At 43.8% G+C, this 14,268-nt stretch overlaps 2 protein-coding genes across 3 annotated transcripts; one reads left to right on the top strand and one right to left on the bottom strand.

Annotated features, from left to right (window-relative positions):
- Positions 1 to 474: 474 nt before the first annotated feature.
- On the top strand, positions 475 to 5,213 carry LOC147892052 (uncharacterized). The gene is made up of 5 exons (XM_087388228.1): positions 475 to 1,033; positions 1,421 to 1,485; positions 1,576 to 1,712; positions 1,817 to 2,609; positions 2,753 to 5,213. The coding sequence occupies exons 1-5, from the start codon at positions 613 to 615 to the stop codon at positions 4,481 to 4,483; spliced, it is 3,147 nt and encodes a 1,048-aa protein (XP_087244354.1). The 5' UTR covers positions 475 to 612; the 3' UTR covers positions 4,484 to 5,213.
- A 6,729-nt stretch (positions 5,214 to 11,942) lies between these two features.
- Positions 11,943 to 13,976, bottom strand: LOC147892051 (uncharacterized). Of its 2 annotated transcripts, XM_087389004.1 has the most exons (3): positions 13,192 to 13,976; positions 12,754 to 13,079; positions 11,943 to 12,723 (listed from the first exon to the last, which is right to left on the bottom strand). In XM_087389004.1, exons 1-3 carry the CDS (start codon positions 13,520 to 13,522, stop codon positions 12,079 to 12,081), a joined length of 1,302 nt encoding a protein of 433 aa, XP_087245130.1. In that variant the 5' UTR covers positions 13,523 to 13,976; the 3' UTR covers positions 11,943 to 12,078. The 2 variants fall into 2 exon arrangements, with proteins under 2 accessions (XP_087245130.1, XP_087245129.1); XM_087389003.1 differs by having other exon boundaries at positions 11,943 to 13,079; positions 13,192 to 13,972.
- Positions 13,977 to 14,268: the final 292 nt, after the last annotated feature.

Here is a 14,268-nt window from a genome sequence, read left to right as displayed (position 1 = left end):
GCTGAATAAGCACGGTCGTAAAGTAGTGGAGAGTGTTTCATTGGTCGAAGTTTAGGGGAACACGGAGTGGACATGAGTGGGGCGCACTAAGGTGGTGTTCACATGTGTAAAGAGGGGACTGGCTAAGTATAGCGAAGTAAGCTAAATTAGGTGAACCTCTAAGAGGGCCTCCGACGTGCTGGGGAAGTTGAGTGCTTGATGAACGTCCTCGAGTGTGTGGGATCTATTGAGGAAGCCAGCTACAACTCCTAGGACGAGCGTTGTACATAAATCTTGGTTCCGGGACAAAGGAATGTTCAAAGGCAGTTGGAGAGAGAGATGAATGCTCAGATGTGCGAGTCGAGCAGAAAATGAGCCAAGGTTGGTTGACGGGGAGGGGGGGGGGAGCTAAGGTAGGGGAGGGCATACGGAGTATATGAAGGGGAAATACGTAGACCGAAGGAGTAGGGGGGATCGTCGTCGTCTTCGCAGACCGTAGAAAGGCAGGGGTTTTGGTGAAACGGGGTTTCCTCCCGAGTACCCTGCAGGCTCTGCTTCTGCTCTGCGTTTTAGGGTTTCCGCCATAGCCACCTCTTCCAAGCTCTCTTTCCCTTCAACCCTGGCCAACCTTCCATGGCCTCCCAGCCCCTCCCCCCCCTCCCTCCCTCCTCCATCCCTTCCCCTCCCTCCGATCCTGACTCTCCCCTCGCAATCGCAGACCTCGCTCCTCGTCCTCCTCCTCTCTATGGCTCCTCCGCTCCTTACTCCTCTTCTCTTGGTGCCGGTGGCAAGCTCCGCTCTTCCCGTCGTCCCTCCCTGCCTCGTAGTAAGCGTACCCCTTACGATCGCCCTGCTTCCGGTCGCCACGCGACCCCTGGCGGTGCTCCCCCTGCTGCCGCAGCAGCAGCAGCAGCATCATCATCCCTTGGCACCTCTGTTGCCTCCCGCCTCGTCGACTCTGCCTCTCGTTTGATCTCCTCCTCCGCCACTTTCCTCTTCTCCTCCTTCTTTGGGCGCCGCCCGCTAGCGATCGCCAACGGAGTCGATCATTCAGGTGCGAGGAGCTGCTTGTTAATTTTTCTGCGCGTTTTTGTGCCTCGCTCCAGTGCAGAGGACCCTCCTTCACTTACACGATAGTGGGAAAAAAAAAACTCTCACCAAGCAAGAGACGTCTTGTTGGTTCTCTCTGAGTTTCGCGTTTTACTTTTCCGTACTACATTTTTCCTTTTCTTGTCTGGTGTTCCCGTGCGATTACAATTGGACAAGCTCAACTAGATTTTCGCTTAACGTCATCTTAGATGTAGAAACGGGCAATTAACCTACTAAGCCCTAAGGCGGATGGTTCATATTCAGTTTCCGAGGGAAAAACACTGCAAACGACGTGTGCGGAGAATATTTCTCCCTCATGTATGTCTCACCGTATATTTTTGCGTTACTACAGAGCGGGAAGCTGTCGCAGAGGAAGAGCAGGAGAAAGAGCTCACTGTCTCTCCTGTCGATCAAGATGTAAGTCCGCACTTGGAACTCTAGGTTTAGATAGTTCCTAGGATCTCCACATCGTGGCACCGTTATTACTAACGGATGTCGCATTTGCAGGACAAGCATGAAGCAACACCTGACGCAAGGCCTTTATCGACTAAGAAATGCGATACTGAGAATTGCGCTGGAACGGAAAAGCAAGAACTAGACTTGACACAAGTGGAAGAAATTCTGAAACAACAGACTTTATCCAGGTAATAACCATTGTGCAATTTCATAGTTGTATTTGAAAAAATGCATCAAGCTCAGAATGATGAAGTCCCTCTGATCCTTTCTTTACGGCACACTTAATACTTAGGGAGCAAGTGGAGCGCTTGACCAAAATTCTTCAGACCCGTGTGGTTGAGGAAAATGCTATTGTTCCACAATCAGAAGCTCAAAGATGGCGAGAGGAACTTAAGAATGCTAGGGACGAATTTATACCAGTTAATGTTGCCAGAGCTTACATGGGTGAGCGCACATCAAGGCCTTCTGCATTGACCACTTCTATTCGAGGCACTGGCCACCGGACCAACCGAGCAGCAGAGCATCAGCCGCCTCCAGGATTAGGACTTGCAGACGATAGATATAGAACTTCTCCTGTCCTAAGATCTTGGACTCCAAATCCTGCAGTTCGGACACTCAGGAGAAGCTCTGTTCTAGATGGTGATTGGGTTTCCGGGGGACCCATCAGGAGGACACGACAAAATTCGTTGACATTGGCGAATTCAAGCCCGTATGCGAGGGGATTGAGTGGGGCAAGTCTGCCCCCTCGAGCATATGCTTCACCCCCTATACAATCTAGTCAGACAGCTCGTAAGATTTTGGAGACGCTTGAAAAGTTAACACCTTCTCCTAAAAGGAAACCCTCGGAAGCAGCGCTTAAAGTCGCCACTGAAAGGTCTGCCACTGAGCTGACCCCTGACACATCACTTGCTCGAGCAAGCAAGGGTATTCAGATCACAGATTTTTCCAGACTGCCAAAGGTCGAGGATTCTGGTCCCTCCACTGGCAAGCTGGCACTTGAATTTCCTTCCTCTTCAGAACCTGGAACCGTGGGAAAGTTGAGGACACACCAGCCAATGTTGACTCCCATGCCTTCAGCTGTCAAGGTTTGTTTGATGTGCGCTCTTGTGCATGTGCTTGCTTGTGATATGGTTTTGTTTTCTGTCTAGAATTTTAATTTACATGCTCACTAATTTTTCACTTCATTGTGTCTGTGATTTGTCTTTTAAAACCTTTTTCACTCATGCAGGAAGCAAACTCGGACACAGAGCGAATGGAGGTCAAATCAGGTGAAGGACCTCTCCCCAGGATACTTCCAAGTGTCAGAGAGGCTACCCCATCAGGTTTTTCATCTGCTATCAAGCCATCTTCATCACCCTTGCCAACAAGCAGGCCTTGTACTACAAATGATGCTTCTGTTTTGATAGCAAAAGCCCCGCTATTTGGAACACAAACTCGCCCTACACCTGAAACTTCATTGCCTTTGACTACAGCATTCCAATTCAGTAGCTCACCTGTAAGTTCATCACAACCGGGTGGTTCCTCTGACTTCAAAGGGTCTTCTACGGTGGCAATGATATCAGAAAAGGCACCTTTATTCTCTTGGACACCTCCACCAAAGTTTACCTTTTCTTCAGCTGTCCAGGAGACATTGCAAGTGTCAAGTGTATCATCAGCACCACCTGCCACATCACTAGCCACTCCTGCACCATTTGCTGCAGTAATGTCATTGCCTGTGCCGGCTGCTGCCTCAACCATCGAGGATCTCTCTGGAAGCAAGAAAGGAGGCACCATGGCAATGGAAAGCCCAGGTGGTGACAGGCTGCCTGAAGGGAACCTCATGCCAAGAGATTCAAAGGCAAGAGACCCAGAGACTTTTGCATTGTCATCACATGTGACTTCGTTGCCATTTGGGTCATCTGCCAGTGTATCCATTTCCACGTCACCAGGGCCTATTTTCTCAAACGGAGCAGGTAGTTTGTCTCCTTCAACTTCTATTTTTTCTTTTGCAGTGCAGTCAGCTGTGGCAACTGCTACATCGTCCTCTACAAGCTTCAGATTTGGGGGCGAGTCAGGTTTCTCATCTCCTGGGCCACTGTTTGGATTTGGAGCACCATCTAGTCCTCCACCAGCCAGTCCATTTTTCCCCCCAAGAGCTGCTGACTCAGCACCCTCTTTTACATTTGGGTCGTCGGCTGTTGCCACCTCATCTGCATTGCCTGCTATCGCAGCTACATCTCTGCCTAGTTTCTCAGTCACATCATCAGCACCACCTACTTTTTCATTCGGGTTGCGCTCAACTGCATCTTTGTCCTCGAGCCCATCATCCTCAGGTCAGCTGTTTGGGTTTGAAGTGCAGCCGACATCATCACCAGCTAGCCTTTTCTCTATGAGTGGAGCTACAATTGCTTCTCCAACGTTTACATTTGCATCGTCACCTGCACCTGTAGCATCTCCAGCACCTACGTTCACATTTGGGGGAGGTGTTAGTACATCTGTATCATCAGGCTCTTCTTCTTCTGCAGGGCAGTCATTTTCATTTGGGTCACAGATGAATCCTTCAGCATCTAGTCCATTTTCTCCAGTAGGAAGTAAAAACTCAGCTCCTTCGCCTTTTCCATCATCGTCATCATTGTTCACAGTGCCCACTTTTTCCTTTGGTTCTGGTGCTGCTTCTTACCCATCACCTACCTCTTCATTTGGAGCGCAATCAACAGCATCACAGTTCTCATCCTCATCAGCACCTTTCACATTTGGTGATCAGACAGGTGCTTCAACTGCTGGGCAGCCTTTTGGATTGGGAGAGCAGCCCACAGCACTATCACCAAGTCCTTTTTCTTCAGCAGGGGTTTCAAATAGTTTTTCACAAGCTGGGCCTGATTTTGGTGGAGGCTTTGCTCTTGGTCCAACTGGTGGCGAAAAAGGTGGTAGGAAGTTCATCAAGGCAAAAAGGATAGCAGGTGCCAAGAAGGGAAAGTAGTGGTCCTTTTTCTACGTGTATTTGACCATTTCTAAGGTAATACTTGGAACCAATGTTCCTTTCCTTTAGAACCAGAAGACTGTGTAGACCTTTGTCAATCCCCGGATATGTTTGTGCATCTCCAGTTCATCTCCAGAATATCTTCAACATGACCGAAAAAGGGTTTCTTCCATCAAGTTCAAGACTTGAGACTTTGTACCATCAAGGAATTGTTTGAAATGTCTCGTGCGGAGGCTTTCTTCCTATAAAGGATCCGTTTGAATGTTATGTGCAGAGGCTTTCTCTTGCTAAAAAAGCCAAATGAAGCTGAGTATGTAGAATTTTTTTGAAGCCCATTGTTTTCAACTTTGGAAGTAACTGGGTTTCTTTAGTACCCATATTGTGAAGATCATGTGCAGAAGTTTCCCATCTCAGCTTCTTATGAGGTACTGAAACTAAGCTCATTTGAGTTTCAAGTGTTTCAACTTTTGAGTAATTTGGAGGAAGTTTCGCTTCCATACGATATAACGACTTTCCCTAGAAGCTCTGTAATGATGTGTCCATTGTAGTTTCCCCCTTTTATGCTTGGCAGAGGGTGAGAAGGTCCAGATAAGCAAGATTTTCAACAGTATTGGAGACTCATCTTTTTGGTAGCTTTCCAAAATTTACAAGGAAATTGTTTGGAAAGGATTTAAGGAAGGTTCTGGCTAGTTTATCTTGCAGATATATTCATTGTTGCAGGCTCAATGGAATTTTTTGCAAAAATTTACAAGGAAATTGCTTCGAAAGGATTCAAGCTTCTGTAGTTTATCTTGCATATATATTCATTGTTGCAGGCTCAATGGAAATTTGTAATTTACTCTTTGGTTTGTCTCAGGATTATTTGTTGTGTCATTAAGCAGAAGGGACATTACTTTTACATTGCTAATGACTCGAGTATGGAGGTCTCACAATTGCCTTTTGTTAGCTACCCTCAAAGCACAATGGGCTTTCTACTTGTGCATCATCAAGCAAAGGCTTGAACGGAAGCTCTCTCAAGGCATCAAGATGTATTAACACAATGAGTAATGACATTCATTGACCATGCATCAAATTTCCTGTTAAAGCAGTATTTTGTATCTTTTTGAAAAACTGTATTTTGTAGCAGCAGTGAAGTAGTACAAGATGAGCAACCATGGGTAGTGAATGAGGTGAAGGTGCTTGAACTTTATTGATTCAAGTCTTAAGCATGAGTTTTGGACAAAGGTCAAGGATCTATTGATAGAGTTTAAACATAGAGGAGCATGAAGCAATTGGGCAGAGTATCGTGAGATTCTCTCCCTAAAAGGAAGTGATGTAGCTACCTTGTCCCTTGGATTTAAGCACTGGATGCCTCATCCTCAAACTCGGTAAACATGTCCTTATGGTGCTTGCACTGCATTGCATAATAATCCATTTCCAGGGCCTCACGGTACAAGGAATTTTGGGGCTTGTAGGTAGCATGTGGATTACATGGGCAGCCATAGAGCCAATCGTGGGCCAAACCATGAGGTAGACAAGAAGCAAGATGATTCGGTTGGCCAATAGACCAGTGAGATCTGCCAAAAGACCATCAGGATGGCATTGTGATCATTGAGGACAAACAAATCATTCTTAGAGTCGTAGTGCTCCTTTAGGAGACAAGTTCATGTGCAGCACCATGGATTTTCTTGGAATTGTATGATGGGGAAGCGGATAAAATTCAATTACTACGCATTGAAGGTGCTCAACATAGACATTCAAGTCCGTGAGAATAGATTTATATATTTAAGTCTCTTTGTTCTTGTTCTACTGGTTGGCCTGATTTTTGCCTCCAATCGAAAAATCAAGGAGACCTGAAAACACATGAGACTACAATTCCATCCTGCAAACTGGTGCCGTGGAAGGGTAGAGGCTAGGACCTGCCATAACAATGGCTATTCCATAGGTTACATGGCTGGCTTCCACAAGACCTCCAGTGACACAGCAAAGAATGTGAACGGGACAGGAGGTGGATTCCCTTCCTTTCAATCCTTAATCCCACTTCATCTGTGAAGATTTTGCCTTGGGTTGTATTGCCTATCTTACTTTGAAGGTTTACAGCAAAGAATGTGAACGGGACAGGAGGTGGATTCCCTTCCTTTCAATCCCTAATCCCACTTCATCTGTGAAGATTTTACCTTGGGTTGTATTGCCTATCTTACTTTGAAGGTTTAGGTGAAGGTCACATCATGTACATTGCAATGTATGTGTCTTTGAGCCTTATTCTTGTGAATATATCTGATGTTTAATATTGTAACAGATTTAAGGGTTTTGCCTTGGGTTGTATTGCCTGCCATACTTTGAAGATTTAGGTGGAGGTCACATCATGTACATTGTAATGTATGTCTTTGAACGTTATTCTTGTGAATATATGTGATGTCTTAATATTTAAGAGGCAGGCTCTTCCCTTCTTTTAGTCCCAATTAATTTCTAAAGATATTACTGGGCCATATTGTTTACCAAACTCGAAGGTTAGGTGGAGGTCATACATGTATATTGAGATGCACGTGTCTTAGAATGCTATGCTTGTGAATATTCTTCTTCTCATGAATTTATAAACACAAACTTTTTGCACTTAAGAGTGAAACTATGAGATTTCATTGGTTTTAGTATAGAGATGCAATCCTATGCTATTATGGATTTTTACAATGTTAGATTACAAACACTGATCGTTTTCATGTGAAACATTGACAAATCAATGGATGGGTTATTAAAATGCCTTTTTCAAAGGTCACTTTATCCTTCACACAAGTGATTATCTTTTGTGTAGATATTAAGATTGCCAAAATTTCAATGAGCCCCATCCACTTGGTCTGTTCCATTCTTTTACCATTGACTTCTGTCCTAGAGGACTCTTGGAAAAATACACAATGTTTGTGTTAAAACCTCGACATATGCCTACACTCGTTAGCTTACGAGGAAAAATGGCTCCTTTGCATACAATCTATGCTTATGTATTTGAAACTTGCTTTCAAGCAAAAGCCAGCTTCAAAGTTTCCGATTATAAGCTAGGAAAGCGCAAATGAATTCCTCTAATTTCAAGGGTTTGAGATAAATTCTAGGGATTTTTCCAGGCCTCTTGGCAGAGGTCCAAGAAGGATTGATGTCTACTAAGGAGAGTCGAAACTTGTTTCTTCCTCAAAGGTTTTTAAGTTCCCCCGACTTGTCATCCCGGAAAGCACCAATTCTCTTCCACGAGCCTTTGGAGATTGTGCTCTTGCTACATCCCCTCCCATCTCCTGATCAGGCTTATGCGAGTAACTATAATAGGGGGGTGATAGTACATGCAAAGCCACCCCTCTCATTCAGTGGAAAACTGTTCATGAGTGAGGTCAAAGGAATTAGGATCGTTGATCCCCCTCTCAAGATTGAGATGAGTCAATGTCAGTCGATGGTGTCAAAATACTTTCTATTGTTGAATTAAAAGCTCAAAAGGTTCTAGCCCACTTTGTTTCAATTTCTCTCAGGGCTGAGTGACGGTGAGGACTGACGATAGTGCTTATGTATGGAGAACCATTCTCAAAAATTGCATTTGGGGCCTTTTCCAAAATTGCTTTTTAGGGATGATAGACTCTCTTGGAAAAAACAAGCTTTGCTTTTGAGTTTAGAATGCTCACAGTGGTACAAGATCAATTAAGGGGCAATGACAATAATTGAATCTATTTATGAGCCACATTTTTTCTTTACACATCGTATGGATTTCACCCTATTAGGACGACACCGGTGACCGATCGTTTGGTTGCGAGCTAGTTTCATCGGTTCACCACGGGGTTCCCCACCGGTAACGGCCACCCGGCACATATTATCGATCATCGGGAGGATCGCCTTGGGTAGTGCACGAGTTGATCCAAGGGTTTCCTGAGCCACACGATAAAAAATTGAATCTAAGGGCCGTGAGCAACACCTTTTTTTAGCCTTAGGATCACCTTAAAAATCTAGTGATGTGGTAATCATTTGTTTTCTTGGCCATAAAATCTGAATGTGATTATGTGATCTAATGGTGGTTTTTTGCCAATCCTTGCCACATCATGGTGTGGCACCACAGGGGTAATTTTGCTATTGGTAGTTGTCAAATTTTGGGGGTTGTTTGTTTAGCCAGTGAATTTTGACCGACCGGGGGGAAAGTACTCAGCTTTTATCTCCACCATGCTTTTCCAGTATGAAGAGATATTGATCCAACGGCTCAAATCTATGCTCCCCCGACCCCTACCATTGACTATAACTGGAATGTGCAACACAGCCACTGGTATTCTCAGATTTCCATGTAGGTATGCACTATCTATTTGCTAAATTATCTAGGGTTTATGGGATTATAATAGCGGGTGGTCTAGAAATTCTAACTTTTTTTAAACAATCTGTCGCTCAAATGGTTGCAAATCGGCATAGGTGAAATTACTTTTGCAAGTTTGGAAATCAATACATATCCATTAGCCTACTGTTGGTGGGATACATTTGGTATCTAATTATCCCGAGTCATGTTAGTCCATTATGAAAAGACTTTTTGTCAAGTGGATATGTGGAAGTGTGTTAGATGATTCCTAAAAGCATGTGGTTGGAGGTGGGTTAAGAATTTTGCTAGTTCGATTCGGCTAGTCCTTGGAAAGGACGGTGGTGACTCTTGGCTGTTATGATATATTTCTACTTTAAGGGGAAGGAGACAGGGGTGTGTGCGGTGGTGTTTTTATATTATGACAGTTACAAGTCTCATAGTGTGAAGGACATTTGCTAAATAAAACTAGATAGGAACCTTCTCGCTTATAGCTATTAATAATCGTTGCGATTTCGATAATGGTACATTGATGTATAGCATTTTGCCTTTAAACACAATGGTCAACATATTGGACAGACGAAGATCTCTAAAACAAAAAAGAAAATTGTGTGTGTGCGCGCGTGCGTGTGATAGTACCAACATTCAAAAAACAAACCAATATAGAGAAAACACAAATATATTTAAGGAATACTACTATATGCACAGTGGGAAGAGAACTTATTAAAAGCAATCAATAGAGTATGATATATATAAAAGCACACTAAATAAAGGTTTAAGTAATATAAACTCTCTCATGCTTTCTTTTCCTCACCCTCCCTATCCTCTCTCTCTCTCTCTCTCTCTCTGTGCGTGCACATGCGCGCGTCCAAGCATGCGCACACGCATGTGCACACACACACACGTGTTCATAAATAGAGATAAAACCACACTAAATAAATCTTTAAGTAAAACAAACTCTCTCTCGCCCTTTTTTTTCCCTAACCATCTTCCTCTCTTTTCCAAAATCCTACTTAAAGAATACACCATACTATAAACAATAATCTTTCGTTTGTCATATAGTAGTGGAACAATACTATACCATCTAAACATCCTCATTAAAGGTACGGGCTATACATCTTTTGTATGCCACACAATCATAAGCCATCTCCACATCCTTTTTTTGAGGTACTCCATCCATGTTACAAAGTACAATCTTTAATTTAGTATGTCTTAATTCCTAAGTTAATAATAACTATCCTATATGTGCAAAGGTCTTCATGGTACAAAATGCATTCATACTTTAGCAAATTTGAATTCCTAACCCAATAATCACTATCCTAAATTATTCAAGGCACTAAACATCCCACCAACCATTTCATAGAATATGCCTACAAAAACAAGAATAACTTTAATAAAATAGCTATTGGATCAATATATTCCCCCCCCCTCTCTCTCTCTTCTCTCTCTCTCTCTCCCTCAAGCCCTTAGACCAAGCCTCCCATCTAGTGTTATTGTAGTCAACAAGCTATCGCAGCTCCAAAGTACGTTGTCCAAGCTCCAAAGTTTGCCATAGGTAGAAAGGGCATCGAGTCAACAAGTTGAGTCTCCAAACATATAGTCTCGAATCCAGTGCACAAATCTAGAGGTCATCAACATTCGTTTTAGTTCGCTTTTCTTAGTCAAGACCACTGACCATTTTTTTAGTTTTTTTTCAATTTACTTCTCACTTCAGTCTAGCTTCAGTTCAATTCATAGACTCCAACTTGGGCTGAATTCCTGGCCCAACCTAGAGGTTAGGACCAACATTGGGGTAGTCAAATCTATGCAGGCCAACATGGAGCCTACCAAGTTGAAGTTGTTTTCTACCTTGACTTCGGCTAGCAAGATTCTGTTGCAACTTTTGCCCCAACTCCTATAGCACAAAGACATATCAAGGGATGAAGACCCATTTCAGATCCATAAGAGCATATTTCTTATCTTGAGCTTGAAGTTCGAGAGCTCAAAGCTTCGGTTTGCAACTCTTAAAAGGGGAGGTCATGATATGGAGGGGAATGGAAAGCAAGAAGTCATCCATGAGGTACAACTACACAAATGTAATGCCAACACTGCAATTAGTTTCTAAAGTGCAAGACATGGTCATGATATGGAGGGGAATGGAAAGCAAGAAGTCACCCATGAGGTACAACTACACAAATGTAATGCCAACACTGCAATTAGTTTCTAAAGTGCAAGACATGGTCATCAATGATGTGAATAACGAAGTGAAGTTGATCTTTACATGGAAGTGAAAGAGCAAGAATCTAGAATGAATAATAAAATGATCTTATGCATTGGGGGGTTGGAAGATGGATGCCTTCATGATGATGATGTGGAAGACATAAATGACAATCATATGCCTTAAGAAGGAAGTACCACAAGTTTCAATGGGACCAAATTCATATATGCAATATCCTTCAAAAATGACACACAATCAAAAGTCTACTTCAGAGGGAGTGTACAAGTGTCAAGATCCTGAGACAAACCCATAAGCTGAGGGGTAGAAAGATATGGATATTTGAGGAGCTCACTCCAATCCAGCTCAAACAAAGAAATAGTGAACTAACCGAAGTAAAGGAAGCACAGAAATAGTGAACTAACCGAAGTAAAGGAAGCACACAAAGTAGGCAAATGGGTGGTTTATTTAAACATCAGCCAGGGAAAGCTGCAAGCAGACTGTTAGCTTTTGGTGCAATGAAAATACTATGTTCTATAGCAATCTTGCCAAAAAGAAAAGCGAGAGAGATGGGAAGTCAGAATATCAAAGAAGAAATGTAAATGTGAATGAACTGCCCAAACACGTGTAAGACTCAAAATTCTTTTTGGGTAAGAAGATGGGAAGTCAGAATATCAAAGAAATGTGAATGAACTGCAGAATATCAAAGAAGAAATGTTGAATGAACTGCCCAAACACTTGTGTAAGACCTCAAAATTCTTTTTGGGTAAGAAACGATGACACAAACACAATAGAGCAGAATATCAAAGAAGAAATGTGAATGAACTGCCCAAACCCTTGTGTAAGACTCAAAATTATTTTTGGGTAAGAATCGATGACACAAACACAATAGAGCCGTCTTCGCATGCTATAACAGTGCCTGGGCAATGCTAACACACAGACAAAGTATTGAGGCCTCTCTCAATTAGAATTAAGAAGCATTATAATTCAATTTCAATTCTGTACTGCTTAGAATCAACAAGCATTGACTTCTTATATACAAGATTCGCAAGTACGTTACAATCAGCATTTGTAATTGCTTTTACAACCAAGAAGCTTTGTAACGAAGCTTCATGTTCAGCTCCACAACTCCATTGTTTGGTCAGCGTCCTCAAAAGCTTTGTCCAGCAAATCGTCCACTGCCAGCAGCTCCTCCTCTCCCCATGGCTGCCTCACCAATCCGTTCATCACACTCATTTGTGCTTCTGACTGTTTCACACACTTTCTGGGAGAATCCACATCTTTCATTGCTGATTCAGCTGCTCCGCCTCTCACAAGATCCAAAGGAAAATCCGAGCCCATCGGCGAGGGATGATCATCAACGTGATCTGGAAAATTAAAAACAAGAACGGGGGAGGAGATCCGGGACGAGACTCCTGCCGAGCTAGCAAGAAGCTGGGTTGGATCGCAGATAGGGGCAGCCTGTCTGTCCGAAGCTTGTTTGCCAGCGTGAATTGATGATTCCTCCGTCCGCTGTTGCTTCCAGCTCTCTGCTGGACTCCCCTCTCTGCATTTGCGTAATTGAGCACTACCACAGTCTAAGCTTGACTCTGCTTCAGACACAAAAACTCGTCGCTTCTTCGATTTCTCGACACATTTTTCATGAACGACTTCCAATCCTAGCTCTGGCACTGATTTTCTGCTTGAATAAGTTGGAGTCTGATTTACTAATTCCCTTTCTGCCTTCTTTGTGTTGGCTGAGAGGCTATTGGGCCGATTCACCTTGGCGGAGAGGCTATTGGGCCGATTCACCTTTTCTTGTGTCATCCTCTTCTTCTTGTCCTTCTTTTTTGAAGGATCCTCCTGGAACTGATGCTCTTGAGGGAAATTCAGTTTGGCTTTCTTGCCTCGTATTCTCACGGCCGCTTTATCGTAAGCGCGGGCAGCTGCTTCTGGAGTACTGAAAGTACCTAGCCATAGACGCATTCCCTGCCCAGGATCACGGATTTCAGCAGCATACTTACCCCAAGGGCGCCTTCGTATGCCTCTATAGATATGCTTCCTTTTCCTTACACCGTGTGCATCAACAGCTGTGCCATTATCCTCCAGAAGCGGCAGAGTGCACTCTCCGTTTAATCCTGCACAAAGCAAAGAGAAAACCGTTTAGCAAATTAGGAAAAAACGGGCTCGATTCTGGTTGGCAACATAGGAAGTTGATTTGCTGTACGCTTCATACTAAGAATGACTGACCTTGAGATTGTGCCGTTGCTATATTAGCTTCTTCCTTGCAGACGGGGATTTGCAAGCCGGAAAGCAATTCCATATCTTCATTGTCTCCTATCAAAGCTTGGGCACTGGAATCTTCGGAGATCTTTGGGAGCCATAAGCTTTCAAAATCCTGAGGACCGAGCCCGAAACCGTCCGGAGCAGCCGGCTGATCCCAGGGGTGATCTACAGGTGCAAGAGGGAGGGGATCAGGGTCAGGGGAGGTGAAGTCGATGAATTTCCACCATTCGAACTCAGGCTTTTGTAATGGAGGAAAAGGGTCGAGGCAAGAGGGAAGAAGGGGGCCGCGGCACATATTGGCAAGGGGGGGGGGGGATCTAAACCTGTGGGTAGAGAGAGAGAGGCAGAGATAAACAGAGGTCGAAGAGGATGATGGATGGAGAGATGGTAGAGATGATGGGAAGCAAAAGCGGTGACAGAAAACTGCGTGTGGGAGGGTTTAATACGATGGCAGAGAAAGGCGAAGTGGTTTTGGCTGCGGTTTTGCCTGCGGTTTTGGGCTGCGCCGCAAAGAGACGACTGTGGTTTTTGCCTGCGGTTTTGCTTCCGGTTTTCTATGCCTCCCCTCGAAATCGATTCATCCTCATCTCTTTTCTTGGTTGATGCCGAGGAAGAAGATTTCTATATCTTCAACCCTTCCCTGTCCCCTCCATCTTCTTCTCCATCTTCCTCGTTCATTGCTGTTGCGATGTTCTGAAAAAGATGGCCTTGTTCTTTACGATTCTATATCTTCAACCCCCGCCCTCCATCTTCGTCTCCATCTTCTTCGTTTCATCCCATTTTTCGATGGTCTTTCATTCATATCAGCTTACAGATTGAGTTTGTGAGTGAGTTCCTTACCCTGCGGCGATTCAATTCAACAACTTATCCACCCATCAGATTCATCGCACGTTCTTTGGCCATTCCTTGCCCTGCAATAAAATCTTCTCTTCGTGTCCCCATGTCGAGAAACAGGGACCCCCAATTAACGTTTTCCCAATTAATTCATTTGTTTAGGCAGGTAGCATTGTGGAATGACAATGAATTCTAGCTTGTGGTTGA

This window comes from Dipteris shenzhenensis, chromosome 17 (genome assembly GCF_047967505.1).
Source record: "Dipteris shenzhenensis isolate YYH24624 ecotype China chromosome 17, Dip_SZ_1.0, whole genome shotgun sequence".
In the NCBI taxonomy this organism is placed as follows: Eukaryota; Viridiplantae; Streptophyta; class Polypodiopsida; order Gleicheniales; family Dipteridaceae; genus Dipteris; species Dipteris shenzhenensis.
Note: the sequence above shows the minus strand (reverse complement) of the source record. Positions and strands in the feature narration are given on the sequence as shown.

Bases quoted from the DNA above. Each gene is read 5' to 3' on its own strand.
- LOC147892052 (XM_087388228.1), top strand. From the start codon at position 613: ATGGCCTCCCAGCCCCTCCCCCCCCTCCCTCCCTCCTCCATCCCTTCC. The intron at 1,713-1,816 runs GTAATAACCATT...CTTAATACTTAG, and splicing joins AAACAACAGACTTTATCCAG to GGAGCAAGTGGAGCGCTTGA. The intron at 2,610-2,752 runs GTTTGTTTGATG...TCACTCATGCAG, and splicing joins CCATGCCTTCAGCTGTCAAG to GAAGCAAACTCGGACACAGA.
- LOC147892051 (XM_087389003.1), bottom strand. From the start codon at position 13,522: ATGTGCCGCGGCCCCCTTCTTCCCTCTTGCCTCGACCCTTTTCCTCCA. The intron at 13,080-13,191 runs GTCAGTCATTCT...TGCTTTGTGCAG, and splicing joins AGCAACGGCACAATCTCAAG to GATTAAACGGAGAGTGCACT.